The sequence below is a fragment of the Cuculus canorus genome, chromosome 14 (assembly GCF_017976375.1).
Source record: "Cuculus canorus isolate bCucCan1 chromosome 14, bCucCan1.pri, whole genome shotgun sequence".
NCBI lineage: Eukaryota > Metazoa > Chordata > Aves > Cuculiformes > Cuculidae > Cuculus > Cuculus canorus.
This window is the reverse complement of record NC_071414.1, coordinates 17,774,967-17,798,180: the sequence shown is the minus strand read 5'-3', so window position 1 is coordinate 17,798,180 and position 23,214 is coordinate 17,774,967. Positions and strand designations below refer to the sequence as shown.

General features: G+C 52.0%; 2 protein-coding genes across 3 annotated transcripts in view; one reads left to right on the top strand and one right to left on the bottom strand.

Moving 5' to 3' along the window:
- The window catches only part of SKP1 (S-phase kinase associated protein 1), a 276,895-nt gene that overhangs the window by 109,584 nt on the left and 144,097 nt on the right, over positions 1–23,214 (bottom strand). The window lies entirely within an intron of this gene.
- Positions 14,472–23,214, top strand: part of JADE2 (jade family PHD finger 2) — an 81,967-nt gene continuing 73,224 nt past the window's right edge. Inside the window, exons 1-2 of one of the 2 annotated variants that reach the window (XM_054079391.1) lie at positions 14,472–14,757; positions 22,703–22,760. In XM_054079391.1, coding sequence (XP_053935366.1) covers positions 22,703–22,760 — 58 coding nt within the window. In that variant the 5' untranslated portion in view covers positions 14,472–14,757. The remainder of the gene's footprint in view (positions 14,758–22,702; positions 22,761–23,214) is intronic. The other variant, XM_054079390.1, reaches the window with a different exon arrangement.

Here is a 23,214-nt window from a genome sequence, read left to right as displayed (position 1 = left end):
GGCTTCGCGAATCTCCGTGTGCATCTGTGTTACACCCGTGTGCTCTGACAGCCGTTATTTCCACTTAATCAGATGACTGGAGGTGGAGCGATGGTGATGGTGAAGCGTTGCAGAGCTCCGGTACCCACCAGCTCCTGATGCCACAAGGCGGCAAGTCAACCTGCAGGAAGGCTGCTGAGAAACACAGCCCCAAACGAGCCTGTGGGTGACACACAAGAATGGGCATCTCCAGCAGCCCTTGATTCTCAGGCTCCTCACGCTGCTATCCCAGGGATGGCAGAACATTTCCATAAGAAGCAACAGGGTGAGTAACACCGGCCTCTGCAGACATCAAATGCTGCAAGTATTTTGTGGTAAACCTGTTGCTGCTCTGGGCAGGGAGGATGCACTTTACTCTGAAAGCAAAGGATGAAAGCCTTTGTGGCAACGGCTGTGCTTTGAAAGCAACTGAGCCCAATCCCCTGCACAAGCAACTGTTTTATTATCAGAGTAACAGATCTCCCAAAGCAGGCAACCCCACTGCCTGTGCCAAACGGAGCCAGCGCACGCCGCAGCCTTTTGCTAGCGCATAGCGTCTGAGCCTCGTTCCACCGATCTATTGCTGTTCATTGCAATAAAATAATGGATTTGAGGGATTCACCTGTTTAGGTTGCTTGTTCAGGTAGGCTCAGGGTGGCACACAGTGAATACAAGCACCATTATTAACGGCCAATCTGAGTCTACGTGACTGAAACGGCTGTAGTTGCCCAATTCCTGAGCTACAGGTGTGCGGTGATGCAGACCTGTCGTTGTCATCAGAGCTGAGTCTTAACAATAAACTAGATTTACACCTTGCGTATCTGCAGGTAAGATCATTATTTCAAAGCCAGGTGGTGACTACAGCGGGCGCGCGGGCTGAGGACCTGAGTGCTGGGTGATTCCTGGCCGTGGCCGCGTAGAGCACTGGGGCAAAATTCTCTGTGCTTCGGGTTGCTTACACGGCGATAAAGATACCAGACCGTGGATTAAAAGTGTTATTAAGGAGCCACATTATGATTATCACTATTTTAGAGGCTGAAGAGTGTGCAGAAGCTGGCGGTGCTGCTGCTGAGCTTCCTCAAGGAGCGTGTGTGTGTTAGTAAAAGGGAAGAAGAAACAGTACTGGAGGATTTTCTCTCACACAAGCTGAGGAAATGGATTATCTGTGAAACAGCCAGCAGTTTTTATTTACTCTGAAATTCTGAATTGCACTCTCAGTTTCCCATCAAGATAACATACAGGCATTTGGTTAAAATGGTAACTTAATGCTCCAGAGGTTTAATTACCACCACTCTATAAGCAGAATCAACGCAGAGTGCAATCTGCAGCTCCCGACTTCAACAAGAAATGCATCTCCCCATAAAGCAGTCAATAAAAGGAAGACGTATAGCATGCGCTCAGATTTTGGTCCTTCCCATAGCTGAACTTGCAAATCTGCTATTGCTAATAGTTTTCTTTCAAACCTCAGGTACTCCCTGAGCTATTATCAAACTCTGTAGCTCCTTATCAGTACATGTTACCCTTCTCTGTGTATGTTATATACATATGGTACTGAATTAAGGGTGTTAATAGTGCTGGAAACTAAATTTCCAGCTCTTTTCCTGCATTAACAGAAAGCTCTGATTTGCATTAGTCTCAGTAGTGGTGATTATTAAACCTCGTCAGGGCCTTGGTTGGAAAAAGTGTTGGGAAGGCGGGTATGTCCCGCTCTGGCTGGGGCGTCAGCTCTGGTGCAGGCTCTGTGCGATAAACAACTGATGCTCCTCTCTTGCAGTTCCTGGTGCTTTTCTTCTTTGGAGATCTCAGGACTTGCAGATCAGGCGTAAGGCCAGCCTGGGTGTTACTTGGTACTGGTTTCCCTCTGCACGTTAAGATTTCTCCGGTGCACTTTCCGAACGAGGTCATCTGGCTCAGCCTCTTGGTGTTGATCCCTGTGATAACTCCACGTGCTCTGCATTTTACCCATTACTTTGCAAGTCAGAGTTTGAACAAGCAAAGCTTTTTGCTGTATTGCAGCCACTCTCCCGCCTGGCACTCAGGGAGGGGATTTGCACAAGCGAATCCATCCGGCCCAGGTACCGCTAGCAATGCAGATGCAGTCCTCTGCGTCCTGCTGGAGGCTGAGCCCTGGCTTTACACCACGGGATGCTCCTGAGATGGGGCCATTTCTGCAGGACCTGTGGTAGAAACAACAGAAGTTGCTCTCAAAAACCCCTTTGTGACATTTTCTGCTCTCTAAGCGAGGGTTAACTTCTCTCCTTATTGCAGCCCCTTATAAAGTGCAGCACATTTTGTATCCTGCCCCTACTGACTTGTGGAAATAAGAGATACCCCATTAACAATCCCTGTCCAAACAAAGCATTGGCCCGGTTAGTGCCAGCACTTTCCATCCAGCACTAGTATTTGTTTTTCCATGCTCTTAATCTTATAAATTGAATCGAGTCTGATAAAAGTGACTTCCTGAATATTGCGTAACAGTTTGTGTCTGTCAGGATGGAAGACAAACAAACCTGACCTTGAACTTGGAAATTTTCCTCCCAGCAGGTAGGAGCTTCCAAAAGGCTGTACTGATCTGGGAAATGCCGGAGGGGACTCCTGGTGTCCTCACTGTCCTGGGACAACAGCGAGGCTTCCCTGGAAGCCACCCTCTCCCTGTAAAAAGCTTTGGAAAATGCTTTTTATCCTCCTCTGAGGATGGGAGAATCCCCCAGAAAGAGCTGCAGCAGGCAGACAGCAGCATGTTCTTGCTCCAAAAAGGAGGCAGGGGAGAAATCCTGGCCATATCTGGCATAGTTTAGCCTCCAGGGATTAATTAAAGGCTTCTTCAGTTTTTCTTTCAAACCTTGCAACATTCATCTCTGCCTCACTGAATAGGGAAAAGGGAGAGGCATTTTCTCTGGTGAATCACCAGCCTGTTTCAATTTTCAGTCTTATATTGCAGTAATATTTTTTCCTAAGGGAATACCAGAGGAAGGGCAAACTCTGGCTTCTCACCATTGGAGCATTACATCATTAATAGGAGCTGGAAAGCTGAGTGGCGGGCAAAACAAATATTCCCTAAATTTAGCAATCTCCCCTTTCTTTGGTGCTTTTGTCCCCTCTTTCCTGCCCATGGGTGAGGCAGCTGAAGGTATTGACAGAGCTAGAGTGGGATGAGGAGCCGGGGGGCTGTGGGTGGTGATGCTGCAGGAGGTGTCCTGCATCCCCTGAGCTGCTGCCAGGGCTGCGACTGGAGCCCTTGAGCCTGATGGAGCTCCAGGGAAGCAAAATCCTTTCTTTTATGACTCGGGCTTATGATGATGGATGCAAGGCAAGGGAAGGAGCCACCTGTCTCTCCGGGCTCTGCATGAAGCACATAAGGTCTTTCATGCAGGTTTCCCAGTGGTAAGGGAGGTTCTGCTTGCTGGGCAGCACCTGAAGAAGCACCCCAGCTCCTGGCTCAGCCCGCCCTGGATGAGTGAGTGTTGTCTTGTCCATTGGGTGCTGCAGGCTCTCTGGCTGTAGCATTCGTTTTCTGACCCCCATTACCTATTCCAGTTTGGATTTCAGCTGCTTAGGCTCGATCATTTTAACCACCCCCATCTGATTATCAGCAGACCAGACAGGCCAGATATGAAGCGTCCTGGGGGATCCCCAGCAGCATTGCAGAAGGTTCACTTGCCTTTCATTCATGCTCCTGGAAGGGGTTGGTCTGCAGAGAAGGGAGGGAAGAGGGTTATCAGGATAGTATGAGAGTAGTGGAAAGCAGTGCTGCAGCCTCACAAATCTGAGAAACTTTGCTGTGTGATTGATTACCTTGCTGCTGGCATGCAAGGAGGTGTGAGCTGGCAGGTGCCCACCACCCCAGGAGGTATCGGTGATGGACACCGGCACAGGAAGATGCTTCTGGATCACTAACATGTATGGGCGCAGGAGGATGCTTCTGGATCACTAACATGTATGGGCGCAGGAGGATGCTTCTGGATCACTAACATGTATGGGCGCAGGAGGATGCTTCTGGATCACTAACATGCATGGGTGCAGGAGGATGCTTCTGGATCACTAACATGTATGGGCGCAGGAGGATGCTTCTGGATCACTAACATGCATGGGTGCAGGAGGATGCTTCTGGATCACTAACATGCACGGGTGCAGGAGGATGCTTCTGGATCACTAACATGCATGGGCGCAGGAAGATGCTTCTGGATCACTAACGTGCATGGGTGCAGGAGGATGCTTCTGGATCGCTAACCCACACCAGCACAAGATGATGCTTCCAGAAGCAGAGCAGAGCGTGGCTGCCGGTGCCGAGCAGCCCAGCTTCGTGGGGACAGCAGATTGGTACCAAAGCTGAGCAGCCCTGCTGCAGCCTTCCCAGAGCTGCCTTGCTCTTGCTTTTCGGTTTTCTATTGTTATCCTAAAGCTGTCCTCCTCCTCCCCCCAGCAGGATGAAGAAGCCTCCAGCTGGCCTAGGAGGCTTATCAGCTCTGTCTGGCTGGGTGTTAACAGTCTATTTGCATAAGTACCTGTCCCCGTCATATGCCGCTTGCCTTTGTGACTCACTGGATTTGTTTATTCTCCCTCCAGCAGGCAGGCTTGCGGCTGCTGCTCCCAAGGGATGCCAGGGCAGATGCCACCACCCCGGGCACTGCGCGATGCCACGCACGCTCTGGCCAGGGTGTACACCCTCCCTGGCTCACCCGCTCCTCCTGCCCTGCGGGACCAGCTTGGAAATGAAATGTGTAACTCGCTCAGTCCTGTTTTCTCCTGGCTGTGAAGATAAAATTAAACTGACCCCCCTCTTTTCACACCTCGGCAGCTGTCCCTGGCTGGGGAGAGCGAGGCTTCCCCTGGGACCGCAGTCCCAGCTGGTGTTGCAGGGGATGGGGGATGCTTCTGGGTGGATGCCTGTGATGGGGAACACGCTGTCTCCTCACTGCTGTTGGGTGGGTCCAAGTTGAGATCCCTAAAGCCCTTTCCAAGCTCAGGTCTCAGCTCCAAAGGCAGCGTAGCCTGCCAGAGCAACTCTTCTGGATTTGCTGTGCTACAGCTCTGCTCCAACTGTTGGTCATGACCGTGAAGTCACCTCCTCAGGTAGGAGCTAAGCGGTCTTGTTTCTGCTCATTAGCTCCAAAACGTTTTTCCATCCATAATAAGAAAGTCCTTAATGTTAAACTTCCACTGCCAGGTACGATTGATTTGAAGATTATTACCACTATAAAGGGTGTATGTGTTGCATATACAATGTGTTGAAGTCCTGGCGTGCTTGGATGGTTGCCTGTCATCCCTGGAGCTCACCAGAAAGTGGCTCCGGTGGCTGTGGGGCTGCTCAGCAGCCTGGCAGTACCAGTTAGGAGTGGCTTGTTTTCAAAGGGCAAAGGTAAACTCAAATAAATAGCCGGTATGTCACCTTTGGAGGGGCTGTCCCGGGAGATGATGGACTCAATGATTTAACAAGTCTTCGTGCTCTCTTTGCTGTGATGTCTTATGAATGTGGTGCACATTCTGTGTCCTCCAGACAAGGCTCAGGGTGGGATCCCCTCTACCAGTGCTGAAGCATTTTCTCCTGAATGCAGCCCAGAACGCTGTCCTGCTGGTGTGCTACGCCTCCCCCCATGGCTGATGAGCCAGTGAATCAGCTGTCCATCCATTCACCCACCCACGCAGCCGCTTCTTGGATGTAAAAGTTATTTTAGACACTTACGGAGTGTTTGTGTCAGCCCCCCCCATCGGTTAATACCAACCCCATAAGCAAACCTTCATCATTTTATTTATGACTTTTGGATGAGATAATGGTTTTCCACTTTGAAAACAAAGCTCTCTGCTTCAACGTTTATTTTCTATAAATGCTTTGGCATTTATATTGCAACAGGAGACTATTCGGTGACATTATCTGATAAATATCATGTTATACAGCTGCAATTCACAATGCATATATTTTTAACAGTGCTTCTAAGCTAAATTAAATGCTTCTAAAATATGGTACTTACAGAAAGCAAACGTCTCTTCTAGCGATTTGGGTTTTCAGGGTACACTATTTTTTAAAAATCCGATACCGTCTCTATCCTGTCAGGCAGTAAATTATGCATTTGCACTTTCATAAACTCCCCCCTTGGGAACTTAGTCAATGAAATGGAAATGTCTTTTTCACACCCTCCAACTCCAGAGAAATAAAGGGAAATAGCCAACTGGGTTATAAACTGAATGTCTAGAGGGAATCCATATAAAATGTGGATTAATGCAGTCTTGATGCATGTATTGTTTAGCATATGTACCGTTCGCTTCAACAGCGCATTGAGTTGTGACTCAGATCTTTAATGTCTCTCTTTTTTTTTAATTGAGAAAGTAATTGCGTGTTCTGGGCTGGGATCTGCAGGTAGGAAGACACCCCGTCAACCTCCTTCCCAAGCCAGGGCAGCTGCCGGAGGAGGAAAGCTCTGCTGGCTGCCTCAGGGGAGTAAAACATGACTGTTTTTACACCTAGGCAGATCTTTCCGTGGGTTATGAGGTGGGAATGGGCAGGACAACGGCTTGCGATGACACGCCTTGCCACTGGGATAGCCCTTCATGAGGGAGAGAAGAGCTACTTCGGCAAGTGGACTTGGTGATCCTTGTAGGTCTCTTCCAACCGAACTATTCTAACTCCTCTAAATCTACCACTATTTTTATCGTCCATCATTCGGAACTATGGACTTTGCCCATAGCAGCCGTACAGCTTCACAATGAAACTCTACGCGGTCTAAGTAGCAGTGTTATCCCTTTACCACATGGAACAGGGAACGTTTGAAATGCCAACAAAAAGGGAGCGAAGGAATGAAAGCAGGGAAGCATGTTGCAGGGTTGTCTGCTGATGCCCACGGATCCATCCAAAGCACTGAGGAGCTATAACGGATCTCTTATTGCAGAAGCAGCACCGAAGCTGTTTGGCTGACCACCAACGGTCCTTATTTCCCCAAAGGAAGCATTGGAACAGGCACCTGGGGCCACGGTTTAGTGGGCACGGTGGGGCTGGGCTGATGGTTGGACTGGATTATCCTAGAAGTCTTCTCCAGCCCTAATGCCTCTAAGACATTTACCCGCAAGCACGCTTTGAAAATCCCCTTCGTCCAGTTTGAGGACTGCATACCACGATGTATTAGATGCGCTTTGCAACACAAGTGAACTCACAGAAAATGAATAAATGAACAACAAAAAAAGGAATCTTGAAATCTGGCAGGAAAAAAAAACCCAGTGCACAAACCCCGCAAGAATCTGAGCATCTTGGCACAAACCACTTACGGATGCATTCCTTAAAGGTAATCCCTTCAGACAGAGAAAGGCTGCTCTTTCTTTGAGAGATATTGAAGCAGCAGTTGCTGGAATATAGAGATTTTTTTGAGCTATCCATCAAGGAATGGACATTTGTAATGCTATATCCCTTTTTTTTTTTCTGTTTACAGTTTATTTTGATACTAAATTTCTAGCTACTGGAGGTAATTGAGACTGCAAACAAAATCTCACTATCCACTCATCTGCCAAATCAAATTTTCTTCTCCTGCAAGTATAGTATTTTTCCTCAGCTTCAGAGAGGAAGAGTTACGCAGAATGAATGATAAAGAAAAGGGATTACGTTATACAATGACCATAGCAGCCATCTCTCCCGTGATCTTTCTCTAGCAGTTCATTCTCAAAGATGGGAGCGATTATTATTGTAATTTAGAACTGAGCTTGTTCTTTTTCCTTCTACTGCATCTGCTTACTACTCTCTGAATTCACACATACGCTAATAAAAACTAAATATCCCAATTATAGCTGGGATATTGGCCAACCCTGCCTGGCATATAGATGCAGCAAGATTTTCACCATCTTTGTGTTCCCCTCCCGGACTGGCTGTGTGCTACTCTAGTTCTTGATAGAAGTTAAAGTAGCCACAAGTTTATTTTGACAACTTCTGGCTACCAGAGGCTTCAGAAGAGAGTATCTAAGGCAGTAAATTAGCTGCTGTGTGTCTCCTGCACCGTTTTCAAGTTGTGTGGCGCTTCTGAAGAGCTCCATGTGCTCTCTTCCACCAGAGCATCTCCGTGCCCTGTGGTGGTCCTCTAGCACTCGGCTTCAGGGCTGTGTGGGACCCACTGCGAGGAGAGGCTGAGGGAGCTGAGCTTTCCTCCCTGTTTCTCACTAGCCAACATCGCAAAACAGATTGTTTCTAAGCATCTTCAAAACGACGTTGAATTTTCCTTACGTTTGGGGGCTCCCTTGGACCTGTCCTACCCATGTGTCTGGTGCAACATACCAGGGCCATCAAAAATTGATGAGAAGAAGGCAACTGGCTTTTCCCCTTCCTCTCCCCGAGATCTGTCTGCACCAAGATTTTCACTGGTCTCAAGCTGAGAAGTTTTCTTAAACTGAAGCATTGGGAGAGGAAATATTCTAGATGAGGGGACTGAAGCATCTGTCTTATGAGGAGAAGCTGAGAGACGTGGGTCTGTTCAGCCTGGAGAAGACAGAGGGGACCTCATCAATGCTTATTGCTAATTAAAGGGTGGGTGTCAAGAGGATGGGGCCATACCTTTTTCAGTGGTGCCCGGTGACAGGACAAGGGTCAGCGGTTACAAACTGAAGCACAGGAGGTTCCACCTGAAGGCGAGGAAGAACTTCTTTACCGTGAGGGTGGCAGAGCACTGGAACAGGCTGCCCAGGGAGGGTGTGGACTCTCTGGAGAGATTCAGCCCCCACCTGGATGTGTGCAGCCTGCTGAGCTCCAGGGGGGTCCTTCCAACCTGGACCATTCTGCGAGTTTGTGATGCGCTTGTTCTCCTGAAGTCGCGTTAACAGCTTTGTAATCATAACTGTAGGGTAGGGCAGTTCACCCCTAAAATTCACCCTTAGTCCTGCCAGCACTGCGCTTCCCCGGGGCACGGTAGCAGCCTTGGGGCACGGGCAGTGGACGCAATAGCTCTGTCACGCTTCGGGGGACTTAGGATTACTGACAAGATTCAGCTCTGCAGAACTCGTACAAAACTCCTAAAGACTCCATCCTTCACTTAGAAACATCTGTTAATTCTACTTATGTGCTCATCATCGAAAGCTTGCCTATATTTTTCTTTTACGTTTGCAAAAATAAGCACCGGTGAGTGAAGATAAAAGGAAAACGTTGCTGGTTTCTTCCCTGGAGATCGTATTTCTTACTTGTTGCATAACTGCTTATTTTAGCATCAATCAGCCGGGCCTTTGTTGTGTAGACAATTCTGTCCTTTTAGAGGATTTGTGCAGCATTATTTTTTCCAAAATGCTTTTTTTTTTGGTTTTTTTTGGGTTTTTTTTTATTATTAGATTTATTACTTCTCTTAGCAAATGCCAACTGACAACACCTTGTCAGAGCTCTGTGTAAGTGTTACTTAAATGTCATGCTATGTAAACCAAGTATCATATATATTGTATACGTGACCTTTCTCTATAGCCATCCGTCAGGTGTTATCTCTGTGTATTTTACGTGTGTGTCATGTATACGCATTTGTATACGAGTTTTCTTTAAGTGTGCGTAAAGGGTAGCTAAAAATCCGTTAAGCGTACAATCGCCACTGCCCAGGAAAGTACTCGAAATGCAGAAACGTATGAATTCTTGTTGTCAGTGCAACTTAATCTACGCCCTTTTGTTGAACAAGATTATATTTGCATGTTCAGGTTCTATTTTTCCTGTTCAGCCTGGAGAAGAGAAGGTTCCGGGGAGACCTTAAAGCAACTTCCAGTACCTGAAGGGGCTACAAGAAAGCTGGAGAGGGGTTCTTGATCAGGGAGTGCAGGGATAGGATGAGGGGGAACAGTTTTCATCTGAAAGAGGGGAGATTGAGATTAGATAGTGAGAAGAAATGTTTTGCTGTTCAGGTGGGGAGGCCCTGGCCCGGGTTGCCCAGAGCAGGGGTGGCTGCCCCATCCCTGGAGGGGTTCCAGGCCAGGTTGGATGGGGTTTGGAGTTCCTGATCCAGTGGGAGGTGTCCCTGCCCATGGCATGGGGTGGGACTGGATGGGCTTTGAGGTCCCTTCCAACCCAACCCATTCCATGATTCTGCATCGCTGTGGCGTGGCAGCGCATGAAACGGACGCCGAGAGGCTCAGCAATGCCAGCGTGTTCCCATTGTTCGGCACACGATCCTAGGCCTTAGCTCAGCACATTATTGACATGTCTGACCGCTTTTGGATTTCACAGCAACAGGAAATACAGCTCAAATATTTCTGTGTGCTGTTTTCAAAGCAGAATGAGGCGTTCACCTTCTGCATACCAAAAAAAAGCCATTGAAATCGAGTCTAAGGGATGCTTCGGACCTCCTGTGCGCAGCCCGTGGGATGCGCGTACCTGGATTTTGACACGCTGTGACCTCCTTTAGAGGTATTGTCCGGGAATCCCAGCTGGAGATGGACGATCATAAGGCTGTAGCGGCACACAGGACCGGAGCAGGGATGTTGGCAGGTTCCCCCGAAGACAGAGTTATTATTAATTTCCTCGTGGCTTTTCCTACGGTACTTTTCACTACGCTGCATCAGTGCTTCAGCACCTTCATTAATTCTCCCCAAAGAGCCGTTACGAAGATGGGTCAGGGTGACACGTGGATGGATTAAGGTCAGTTTTGACTAATTCAGGGTACTCCATCTGAGAAGCGTACTGCCTGCTTTTTCAGAGCATTTAACATGATACAGCACTTCACGCGTGCAAGCACAGCTCCCGCTGCTTCCAGCTGTACTAAGACGGATGTCACCAATTCAGGCTAAAGGTTTCAAGCCACGCACCAGGAACGTGGACAAGACAACCAGCAGCACCCAAAAGCTTGGTTTAATGACTTTGTTAGCGTTACAAAGCCTGTGGCAAGGGTAAGGAGAGAATCCTCTTCTTCAGGAGACTTTTGACCTGATCTCTGCTCTCAGGCTCCATCCACGCGTTGCAACCGTTGCTTTCTTCCATGTGCAGTTTTTCACTCTGGAGGTAAGATGAGGATCTGGCCAAAATTTGTTTCCTTTTTGACTTACGGAGCAGGTCCATGGCACACAGGGGAAAAGGGATTGTGACAGTGTAATTTAGAGCCGCATTAGAATATGCGTGCACAAGAACATCTCCTTAAATCACTACAGAATGCCTCACTTTGGACATTTCTGATATTAGAAACCAGGTTGGATGGGGCCTTGGGCAGCCTGGGACGTGGGACGTGTCCCTGCCCATTGCAGGGGGTTGGACATGGATGGGCTTTAATGTCCCTTCCAACCCAAACTATTCTAATCAGGTAACACAGTGATCTTCAAGATGCCCTTCAATGCAGCTGATGAACACAGATGGGGTGGGATTCATACACAAAGAGTCCTACCAGTGAGTGCCACCGGGTGCTGAAGCAGCAGGGCCAGAAGCCACCGAGGTACCCAGGGCTGGAGGGAATTGACAGAAAGGGATCCTGCCCAGAGTCCCACTGCTCCTGAAATAGCAGGAAAAGCTTTTTTTTTACCAAGGGGCTGAAGTTTCCCATGCCATGGGGGACCACTGAGCACTGGAGCAGCACGTGTCCCAAGAGCAGCATCTTGGGGAACTTCAGCAGCCACAATCAGGTGTGTTTTCACTGTGTGTTGTGAGCTGCTCTTCTTCAAAGCCCAACAACGCGCTTAATTTGGGTGGGTTTATCTAAAATACCATAAAAGGCTCCCTCGTGCCAAATTTCAAGACCCGATTTCCAAAGTCACAGTCCAAAAAAAAAACCAGACCAAGCCCAAGAATGGCCAAAACAAAGCTCATCTCCTCCTCTGCCTTGATCTTTGGAAGAGCCAAAGAACTTGGAGCATTCAGAAAGCATCCAGTACAGGCTGCCAAGGCAGAAAGTTGCATTCAAGTTTAAATTCATTCAAGTTTAGCAAATTATAAGGAGCCAGAGCAGGGACGTACAGTGGGGAGCATCTGCCTACCTTCGCTGTGGTGGTTCTACCTGTGGTTCCAATGAGTTTTAACAACCAGTAACTCAGTTTTAGAGCTAACCTGCTTAACGAATTGAAGAGAGGATGGCAGATTGTGATTGAAAGACCGTCTTTACCCTGAATTTTAATCTTCCACAGCAATGTGTTTAAACAGCACAAGACAACTTCTGCAGTTTGCTTGACTGTTGGGCCTCTGGGAGTTCGGAAAGACGTACACTGTGTAGACCGCTCTATGCAATTATTACTATTTTAATTTACGAAAGCATTTCTATTCCGACAGCTGCCCCTGTTGCTGGTTTTTATCCTGGAGAAGCAGGTGGGAAGAGGCAGCCCTGAGCCACACAAAGCCCATAGCATCCTTGTGGGGAGCACAGCATTGATATGGAGAGCACATTACCCTTGCTGGGGGCACAGCAGCCTTGTGGGGGGCAAAGCATCCTTGCAGGGAGCACAGCAGCCTTGTGGGGAGCATGGCATCCTTGTGGGGGGCACAGCAGACTTGTGGGGAGCACAGCATCCATGGGGGGAGCACAGCATCCTTGTGAGGGGCACAGCATCCTCGAGGGGGGGCAGAGCATCCCTCCTGTGGGGCACAGCAGCCTTGTGTGGAGCATGGCATCCATGTGGGGGGCACAGCAGCCTTGTGTGGAGCACGGCATCCATGTGGGGGGCACAGCAGACTTGTGGGGAGCACAGCATCCTTGTGAAGGGCACAGCATCCTCGCGGGGGGCAGAGCATCTATGGGATGCATGGCATCCCTGTGAGGGACACAGCATCCTTTATTGGGCACAGCAGCCTTGTGGGGAGCACAGGATCCTCCTGTGGGGCACAGCAGCCTTGTGTGGAGCACGGCATCCTTGTGGCGGGCAGAGCATCCTTGGGGGGGGCACGGCATCCTTGTGAGGGGCACAGCATCCTCGCGGGGGGCAGAGCATCCATGGGATGCATGGCATCCCCGTGAGGGACACAGCATCCTTTACTGGGCACAGCAGCCTTGTGGGGAGCACAGGATCCATGGGGGGGGGGGGAACACAGCATCCCTGCGTGGTCACAGCATCCCTGCGATACAGAGCATTCTTGAGAGGGGCAAAGCATCCTTGCGGGGAGCACACAGCGGGGTCACCCCGCGGGAGCGCGCAGGAGCCGCGCTTCTCCGCGGAAACTCCTCTAAGTTCTGGGGAGGGGGCTACCATCCATGGGGCACACATCCCCCCCCCCCCCAAACCCTCCCCCCCGTGGCTTTGCCGGGGAAGCCGCATCCCCTGCCCGTCTCTCGGCCGCCCGTTCCCACGCCCCGCGGATGCTGCGCGGGGTGCGGGTCGGGATGCGGGGGGGCGGGGGGGGAGCGGCTGCGCCCCGCGGTGGGCAAGAACCGTCTTTTTGACGCAGGAGAAATGGCAAATTTTAAGTACGTCATTAATATGGCGCCAAAAGGTTGTGTGTGCGGTTTTTTTTTTTTTTTTTAAAGTATAAGCTCTCTCTCTCTTTTTTTTTTTTTTATTTTAAGGTCGCAGCGGCGGCTCCGCGTACGCCTGTGCGGGGCGGGGGGAGTGCGGGAGCGGCGGGACGCGTGCGGGGCTCAGCGGGTGCGGGACGGTCGAGGTGCGGGCGGACTGCGGGGCAGAGCGGGGCTCGGGGTGCGGGGAGAGGGGGGCTGCGAGCTGAGCAGGGTGCGGGGCTGAGGGCGGGGGTGTAGGGCTGAGAGGGTGCGGGGTTATTGGGGTGTAGGGCTGAGAGGCTGCGGGACTGTTTGGGCGGCGTGGCTCAGCGTGGTGCGGGGCTGTTTGGGGGGTAGGACTGAGCAGGGTGCGAGGCTATTGGGGTGCAGGGCTGGGAGGGTACAGGGCTGCTGGGGTGCAGGACTGAGCAGGGTGCGGGGCTCTTGGGGTGCAGGGCTGAACGGGATGCGGGGCGGAGCGGGTGCAGAGCTATTGGGGTGCAGGACTTAGAGGCTGCAGGGCTGAGAGGGTGCAGAGCTATTGGGGTGCAGGACTTAGAGGCTGCAGGGCTGAGAGGGTGCAGAGCTATTGGGGTGCAGGGCTGAGTGGGATGCGGGGCTGAGCGGGTGCACAGCTCTTGGGGTGCAGGACTTAGAGGCTGCAGAGCTCTTGGGGTGCAGGGCTGAGCGCGGTGCGGTGCTGAGCGGGTGCAGAGCTCTTGGGGTGCAGGACTTAGAGGCTGCAGAGCTATTGGGGTGCAGGGCTGAGTGGGATGCGGGGCTGAGCGGGTGCAGAGCTCTTGGGGTGCAGGGCTGAGCGGGTGCAGAGCTCTTGGGGTGCAGGGCTGAGCGCGGTGCGGTGCTGAGCGGGTGCGTGGCGCGGTGCTGAGCGGCGCTGGGGCTCCGGGCAGCGCCATGGGGCCCCGGCGGCCGGCGGGGGGGTGAGCCGGGGGGCGGCCGGGATGGGACCCGCACCTGGCCCTGCCGCTGCGCCCGGGGGAGGGAGAAGGCGCAGGAGGGGAAGGAATTGAACATTTGAGGCGGGGTGGGGGGGGGGGTGGGGGGTGTGGGTATAAGCGCCGCCACCATTATCCGTCCCCGCTCCGAAAGTCGCTTCCCCGCCTCCCTGCCGGGGCGAGGAGAGCCTGAGGAAGTGCGGGGTCAGGGGAAAAAAAAAAAAAAGAGAGAGAGAGAAAAAAAAACAGGCGGGCAGGGCTCGCCCCGCCGCCTCGGAGCGGCCATCTCAGCTGGAAGAGCATCCATGGAGTTGCCGGGCCCGGCAATGACACCGGCTTGAGCCGGCGAGGGGGCTCCCCCGGCCGGGACTGCGGGAGCATCGCCCGCCCCCTCCCCGCCCGCAGCGCAACTCCCGGAGGAGGCTCTGCCGGCCAAGGTAAGGGCTGCCGTTGGGAGCCGGGGCTGCTGCTGCAGCGGATGGGTATTTTGCAGCTCTTCCTCGCTTTGCTCGTTATCTATTTATTTTATTATTTCATGGTTTGGTTTCTTTTCTACCCACCCCCCCCACCCTCCCCCCGGCTGCCGGGCGGGGGATGTGCAGCATTTCCAGGGGTGGATTGCGCATGTTGGTCACTCTTGTTTTAAAGTGTACGAGGGGGAGGCAGCGGGGATGTAAACAAGAACTTTTAAAGGGTCGGGCTCGCAGGCTTCGCTGGTTTTTTTTTTTTTGGTTTTTTTTTTTTTTTAATTCCCCAAATTAATGACTGCGGCAGCAGCTGCCCCGGGGAGGGGGCGATGCCGGGGCCGGGGGGGGCTGCGGGGCCGGGAGCGGAGCCGGGATGGCGGTGCCCGGGGGCGTGGCGGCTGCCGGCTCCCGCCTGCCCTCCCTTCCCTCCCTCGCCGCCGCTCCGGGCCGCCGCCTTCCCCCGCCGCTGGGACTGGGAGGCGGCGCCCCCCCGGCAACCCGGCCGCCAAAGCATCGCTCGTCCCCCTCCTCCCTGTTCCCGCATCTCCCGCGCCCCAGAGCATCCCTTGTCCCCCTCCTCCCTGTTCCCGCATCTCCCGCGCCCCAGAGCATCCCTTGTCCCCCTCCTCCCTGTTCCCGCATCTCCCGCGCCCCAGAGCATCCCTTGTCCCCCTCCTCCCTGTTCCCGCATCTCCCGCGCCCCAGAGCATCCCTTGTCCCCCTCCTCCCTGTCCCCGCATCTCCCGCGCCCCAGAGCATCCCTTGTCCCCCTCCTCCCTGTCCCCGCATCTCCCGCGCCCCAGAGCATCCCTTGTCCCCCTCCTCCCTGTTCCCGCATCTCCCGCGCCCCAGAGCATCCCTTGTCCCCCTCCTCCCTGTTCCCGCATCTCCCGCGCCCCAGAGCATCGCTCGTCCCCCTCCTCCCTCTCCCTGCATCTCCCGCGCCCCAGAGCATCCCTCACCCCCCTCCTCTCTGTCCCTGAGTCTCCTGCTCATCCCTGTCCCTGCATCCCCCAAGCCCCAGAGCATCTTTTCTCCTCCTCCTCCGTGTCCCTGCATCTCCCGCGCCCCAAAGCTTCCCTCGTCCCTCTCCTCCATAGCCCTGCCGGGCATCCCCCGAGCCGGGCACCCGCTCCCCCCGGGGGAAGCCTCCGCTCCCTTCCCTCTCTCCCTCTCTCCTCCGCCGCTCCGGACCGTCGCGCCTCGGGGCTTCCCCCCTGGTTGGTGCCGGGGATGCTGGAGGCAGCTGCTTCCCCCTCCTCCTGCATCTCCTGGGCACGAAAGCATCCTTTCCTCCCCTCCTCCATGGCCCTGCATCTCCCAGACCCCAAAACATCCTTTCCTCTGCTCCTCCGTGTCCCTGCATCTCCCAGACCCCAAAGCATCCTTTCCTCTGCTCCTCCGTGTCCCTGCATCTCCCAGACCCCAAAACATCCTTTCCTCTGCTCCTCCGTGTCCCTGCATCTCCCAGACCCCAGAGCATCCTTTCCTCCCCTCCTCCGCGTCCCTGCATCTCCCAGACCCCAGAGCATCCTTTCCTCCCCTCCTCCGTGTCCCTGCATCTCCCAGACCCCAAAGCATCCTTTCCTCCCCTCCTCCGTGTCCCTGCATCTCCCGCGCCCCAAAGCATCCTTGTGCCCCCTCGCCTGGTCCCTGCATCTCCTGCTTTTGGGCTGCTGGACTGGGAGCGCCCTTACCTGCCGCCCCACTCGTGGGGATGCAGGCAGCGATCGGGAAGTTGGGAAGCGCTGCAGAGGCAGGGATGCTGAATTGTCAAGCTTGGGTGCAATTGGGGGGTGGAGGGGGGAAGAAATGATATGTGTTCATACCTGTACATCCTGAGCCTGTTTTGAGTGGGTAGGGAAGGATGGCATTCGCAGGAAAAATTCCCAGCTCGTTCTTTCAGTACCCACAGTGAAAATTGTTTACTTATTGAGCCTGGACCCTCCTACCGCTGGGACATTTCTAAGAAGGGGTTTTACTTGGGAAAAAAAATTAATGATCTCAGCCTTTCTCCCAGGGGTGAGAAGCCCGGCTCTTAGGAATGGTGTTTGACCTTTAAGCGTTTATTGGCTACTGAGGTTAAAATAAGCTTGAGATGGAAGTAAAAATAGCTTGCAGAAAGGTTAAATCAAAGGTTAAATTTGTTTTTTCCTAGGAAAATTGAGGCTGATGTCCAAAAATGAAGGCTTGGGGCAAATGAAGGGAGGGTCTGCGTTAGGTCTGCTGGCAGGGAGATGCGATTCATCTCAAGTATTGGTGGCTGCTGGTTAGTCTTTGATGCCAAGTTCTGAAAGTTGGTGGCTAGGTGGTCCTCCAGGTGTTTTAAATAAGGTCTGGTCTTTGCCTTTCTCTGGGTATTTGATACGAAGATTGGAGTGACCACAGCTCCTGTTGATTTTCCTCCGAGTTGCGGATGCTCAGGATGGGGTGGGTGGGGAGCTGTGCCCTGTGTCCCTGCCCGCTCCCTCCAGCCCACGGGCAGGGGTGGCCCCAGGTGCCCGCAGTAACCTTTCTGATTGCCTGGGCTCTGCCTGGGCTTGCTGGATCAAAAATGAGTAATTAGAGGGGAACAAATCAGATGAGGCAAGCAAAGCTGTAAATGTAAGTAGTAAAGGGAAAGAATCCCGGTGTGGACATGGAAAAAGGCAAAGCACAGGAAGTAAAGGAGGGCTTGTTTTGTTTTAAATTTAAATGAGATTAATTTTTGCCCCAGGGAGCCAAGAGAGCAGGCAGAGCTGCTGCGGAGGAGAGGAGGGATGGATCTCTCTTCACCTGAGTTTTTTGGGGCTGACGGCAGCCTGTGGAGGGGCGGCTGAGCTCCTGCTGCTCAGGCAAAGAGCATTCCTGGATACCAGGACTGTGGCACTCTGGATTTACGCTTCGCAGGGTTACCAGGAAGGTTAAGAGAAGAGGGGTGCTCTTCCTTTGAGGTGTAGGAGCTGAGCACGTTGACAGTTGGCACAGCCCGGGTGCATCCTTCGGTTGAAAAGTTTGTTCTTCTCTTATTGTGAAATTTGGGCTGTGGCTGCGCGAGGCAGTGCTGCTGCTCTCTCTGAGCCTCCTAGAGCAGCGCTTGGCTCCAAAACGAGCGAGGACAACCCAGTCTGAAGGCTGGGACCTTCCAGCTCTCCACCCTTATTATTATACTTTCTAATAACGCGCTGGTATTCCTCGAGAGAGCAAAGAAATGGTTAACCCAGAGGGGAGGCATTGAGAGCATCCCCACGCCTGCCCATCACCTGTGATGAGCCAGGGGCTCCCATGGGTGCGGGATATCTCCATACCACCTGTGATGTTCCAGGGGCTCCCATGGGTGCGGGATATCTCCATACCACCTGTGATGTTCCAGGGGCTCCCATGGGTGCAGGATATGTCCATACCACCTGTGATGTTCCAGGGGCTCCCATGGGTGCAGGATATCTCCGTACCACCTGTGATGGGTCAGGGGCTCCCATGGGTGCAGGATATCTCCATACCACCTGTGATGGGTCAGGGGCTCCCATGGGTGCAGGATATGTCCATACCACCTGTGATGTTCCAGGGGCTCCCATGGGTGCAGGATATCTCCGTACCACCTGTGATGGGTCAGGGGCTCCCATGGGTGCAGGATATCTCCATACCACCTGTGATGGGTCAGGGGCTCCCATGGGTGCAGGATATCTCCATACCACCTGTGATGGGCCGGGGGCTCCCATGGGTGCAGGATGTCTCCGTACCACCTGTGATGTTCCAGGGGCTCCCATGGGTGCAGGATATCTCCGTACCACCTGTGATGGGTCAGGGGCTCCCATGGGTGCAGGATATCTCCATACCACCTGTGATGGGTCAGGGGCTCCCATGGGTGCAGGATATCTCCATACCACCTGTGATGAGCCAGGGGCACCCATGGGTGCAGGATATGTCCATACCACCTGTAATGGGCCGGGGACTCCCATGGGTGCAGGATGTCTCCGTACCACCTATGATGGGCCGGGGGCTCCCATGGGTGCAGGATATCTCCATACCACCTGTGATGGGCCGGGGGCTCCCATGGGTGCTGGGTGGCCGGAGCAGGCTGTGTGCCACTGGGGGCACCATTTTCTGTTTGTGTTCCTATTTCTGGGCTGGAAGAACAAACAGGGAAGTGGTTTGGTTTTTTTTTTTTCTGCAGTCTCATTGCAGCTCACAAACACAGAGCACAGAATTCAGCCGGCTGTTGCTCAGCTGTCACAGCATCAGAGGTGACAGCGCAGAGCATCCTTTAATGGGTGAGCGCTGGGAAGAGGTGATGACCAAATACTTTCTGTTTTTTTTGCTGCAACTTCTGCAGGTTTCTGTGCCTGTTCCCTGTGGAAGCAGCGAGTGCAGGGAGGTATGAATCTCTGTAGTTTGCTGGTTCGTTCTTGGAAACAGCCCCTGTACAGGGTGCTGTGATGCCCCTGGGAGCTCCAAATCTCACATGGACTTGGTGTACAGGAGAGTTTGCAGGGAGCATCAGTGGATCTCCGTGAGCACAGGGATCCACAGAGGAGGAGTTGTTGTTTGCTGGCTGGAGCATTCTGGTTTGCTGTGGATGGGAGTGTTCGAAGTGCCCAGGTGGGACAGGAGCTCAGGATCTGAGCATCCCTGGGTGAGAAGAGTCCTGCCGCCTTCGCTTTTCCCATGTTGCACGAGTTGGGGGAAATTGCATCTCCAAAGACTCCTCTTCATCCCTCCCCTGCTGGGAGGCTGAACCAGGCACCCTGAGGCCATCATCTCAATTTTATTGCCAATCCTGCGGCTAATTTGTCCGAGGTCTTAGTGATTTACATTTGTTTAGGCTGATGGAGGGCCATCATCTTCCTTGGTTTAGCATTTATCTGCCTTTCTCAGCTTGAACAAAGGCAATGCTGAACATGTGTTAGTTTGCAAGCCATTCTGTTTTCGGGTTTCCAGGCATTAGCAGGGCTATGGCTGTGGATTTGAGTTGCAGACACTTCTGGGGGATGTTCATTTGTTTATAAAAGAAACCCACATCTGTTTCTGTTTGAATTTTTTAAGCAAGCATACATAGAAACCTTTCCTCTTGGTTTCTGGCTCTGTGAAAGGCAGATTTTGGGCCAAGTTTGACCTAACAGTGACCTTTTCAAAGTATTACGAATTTTTTTGGTATTTGTTTATGACTCTTAATAATGATGCCATGCGGAGAATGGGTCAGTTTAAGGTGAAATTAGCTTTTAATGTAAACGGAGGATTAATTTTGGAGCAGAGATGGTATTTTGCGGAGGCTTTCGGTTGCTTGGTAGTACAGCTCCTGGGAGCTTGCTCCATGCAAGGCTTGTCGGGGATGTGGGCAGTGGGTCCAAGCTGGATGCCATTCCCAGCCATCAGCAGCCTTTATAACCCTGTGCTCCAGATGGGGAAATGGCCCAATTACCCTTCTTCTACAGTAAATTCCTTTGCTAAGTACCGTGCGGTTTACTACTGTTTGGCTGCTCGAGATGAGTCCCTCAGGAAACGGCATCTTCTTAGCTCTGCCTGGAAATTGAAATCAACTCTGGTTTTGGCCCCAAATTTCCCTTCCTTCAGGTGCACAGTACCCTGTGGGGCACTGTGTGCCATCCAGGGTTTGCCTTTCAGTGCTGCTGCGCTCAGAGGTGTCTGTACTTAAGCCAAAATGTCACTTGGAGCAACTTTAATGCAGTTTGGTTCAGAGGATGCTCTCCTGGATCCTGCTGAACAGTGGCAAAATGATTTACTGAGGTGGGGCCACTGTTTTACCTGCAATGGGAGCCACTTCTACACGTGAATATAAATTCATGCAGTTACATTGAGTGCGTAAAAGTGTGCTGTGCAGGTAGGAGTAGGACAGAAGCAAGGACCAAGTTCAATTAAAGGGATGATGAGTGCTTCTCACATACCTATCGGAGCCCAAACCAGTCCCAGTATTCTGACACCTGGGCTATACATTAATCATATACTTTTTCCCCTCCCTTGGAAGGAAAATGATGTCAACACCATCTTGCTGGAAGGAGAAAGATGGGAATCACTGGAAATCTCACTGGCCGTCAGTGGCATTCCTTTGCTTGGGCTCAAGTGTTTCTTTTCCGCATTGGCTTTTGCTTGTTTAGTCTCTGCCATTAGGAGCTCCAGAATTAATAAAATCATAGCCCCGGCTTTGCCCTCTTAAAGCCTGTTTGCCACTTCAGACCAGTAGGAACCAGTTTAAAAGGTGCAAGTAGAATTCCCACTAAAAGTAAACTGCAGTTAGAGGCTGTCTTCAATATAGCTCTCCCCTAGCAAAAATCTAATGGCTACTTGGAACAAGGCTGGTTTAATAACATCTGTTTCCCCTTGAATCACTGGGGGAAAGTATTGATATTGCCATATTCTCAAGGAACATTTTTAATCATGTTTTGACAAGGCAATGCCTTAGCACAACACTGATAGTTAAAATGTTTATGATACTTTGTAGTATTATCCCTTATAATGGTGTGATAAAACATAGCACATCTATTGTAAAATACAGGCGTTGGAGGGATTTTATGTGCTTAAGTGGAACTTTTCCTGTTGTTTGAGGGGAAATGGCAAGCTCAAGCCTGCTTTCCAGTCCATGTGCTGCCAGTACCTGCTGCGACCAAGCAGCACAAACCCAGTGTTTTCTTATCATTCCCACTTATCATCTGTGGAAGCAGTGGTGCGTATCCCATGATAACAACCTTGGATTCCTACGGAATATCTCAGAAAGTCCTAGGAAGATTTCCATTAGATTAGCATTGTTTCCTGAGGGCGTATTTTAGCTCAGAGTCTGTTGGATAGTTGTCAGTCCATGAGTAGGGCTTTCCACCCAGAGCTCCCAAAGCCTTCTATTGGAGGTGGGGCCAAATTGATCAGCCACCTTTTAAACACTGGGGCCAAATTGTTCAGCCACCTTTTAAACATTGGGGTCTTCAGAAGGTAAAGCCTCCTTTTTCCTTTCCTTTGCTTGTTTTTGAAAGAGATATCTGGTAGAGATACTCCAGGTAGGTCCGCCTGGCTCCCTAGGGGCAAGTTCAGAGAGAACCTGCTGATTTCAAGTGGTTCTGTGGCTTGTTCAAAGTCACAAAGCAAATCAGCAGCTGAGCTTGAAGCAGGCCTCCTGTCCTCCTAATGGGTGTGGTGGTACCCTCTGCTGTGGGTTTGTCACTGAGAGGATGGAGAAGTCACAGCAGTTGTGCAGAAGCCGCTTGCTCGCGTCCCCTGGGAGCTGCGGTGCGGGCAGGGGGCTGCGTGGCTGCGCCGGGGCAGGCGGAGCGGCTCTGGGTGATGGGAAGTGTGCTTCAGGCTTGGCTGGTCCGTGCTGGCTGTGTGACAGATACACCAGAAGTCTTCAAAGAAGTAGATACTGCCTGAGTGGGAAGATGAGTCAGAGGGTAAAACCCCGGTCTCGTTGTACGCAGGGGTCCTCTTCAGCTCGGTGATGCTCGGACTTCCCCCTGCAGACATACTGAGAGTGCGCGGGGTTTCCATCCTTCTATCTGTGTGCTTCTCAAACTGGCAGGCCAGATGGGTATCCCGTGGGATGTCTTCTGTACCATCCAGCAGTGCTGTGGTCCCCCATGGGGCGTCCTTCTTCCCCATGGAGCATCCTCCGGTGGCGATGCTCTTGCAGAGGGAGGGACATGGGGTTGTGAATCCTGCCCAGGCAAATTGCCACGCAGAGCTGAGTGATCCAAGTGTACTCGCCGCAACTCCTAGGAGCGGGGAAAGCTAGTAGAGAAACACTGATACCCTTAAAGTGTTTTAAAAAGCCCGGTGAGAACTGTTTTCTTCCTTTTTTTTTAAGCTGCTGGCTGAGGGTAAGTCCAGGCTGGTGCTGGGATAAGGCGGGGTACAGCTCTTCGGCCAACAGTGATTTGGTGCTGAGATGAGTTTCCTGGGCATCAAGTGTAACGTTCAATTTCTTTCGTTACAGATGGAAGAAAAACGACGCAAGTACTCGATCAGCAGTGATAATTCAGACACCACTGACAGTAAGATCTTTAATTCACGTCTTTGAATGAGATAACTAAGCCATTCACCTCCAGCAGGGAAAAGCTTGAATAATTACTTTGCGAAGAGGGGAGGAAACCGCATTTACTGGGAAGTCTCCATGCAATGAATTGTGTGCGAGGCTTGGTTTGTCAGAAATGCAGTAACAAGCTGATATCAATTTAAATGCCCTGGTTGTGGCTCCTCTTAACTGATGAGAGTCTCCCTCCTGTGAGCAGTCTGGGTGAGGGAAAGCTGCTGATTGCAAATCTGCTAACGAAGCAAACACCCTTTGTAGACAGGTTGTCCTTTCCTGTGAGCTGCAGCCTGAGACTGGTTAGCTTTGGACTCGGTTGTACTGGGGGAAAGGGAAGTTTTTCCTGGAGTCAGGTTAAAACCGGAGCCGCCTTGCGAGCTGAAGAGTGATGTGGGAAAAGGGATAAGGCTCAAGCCAGC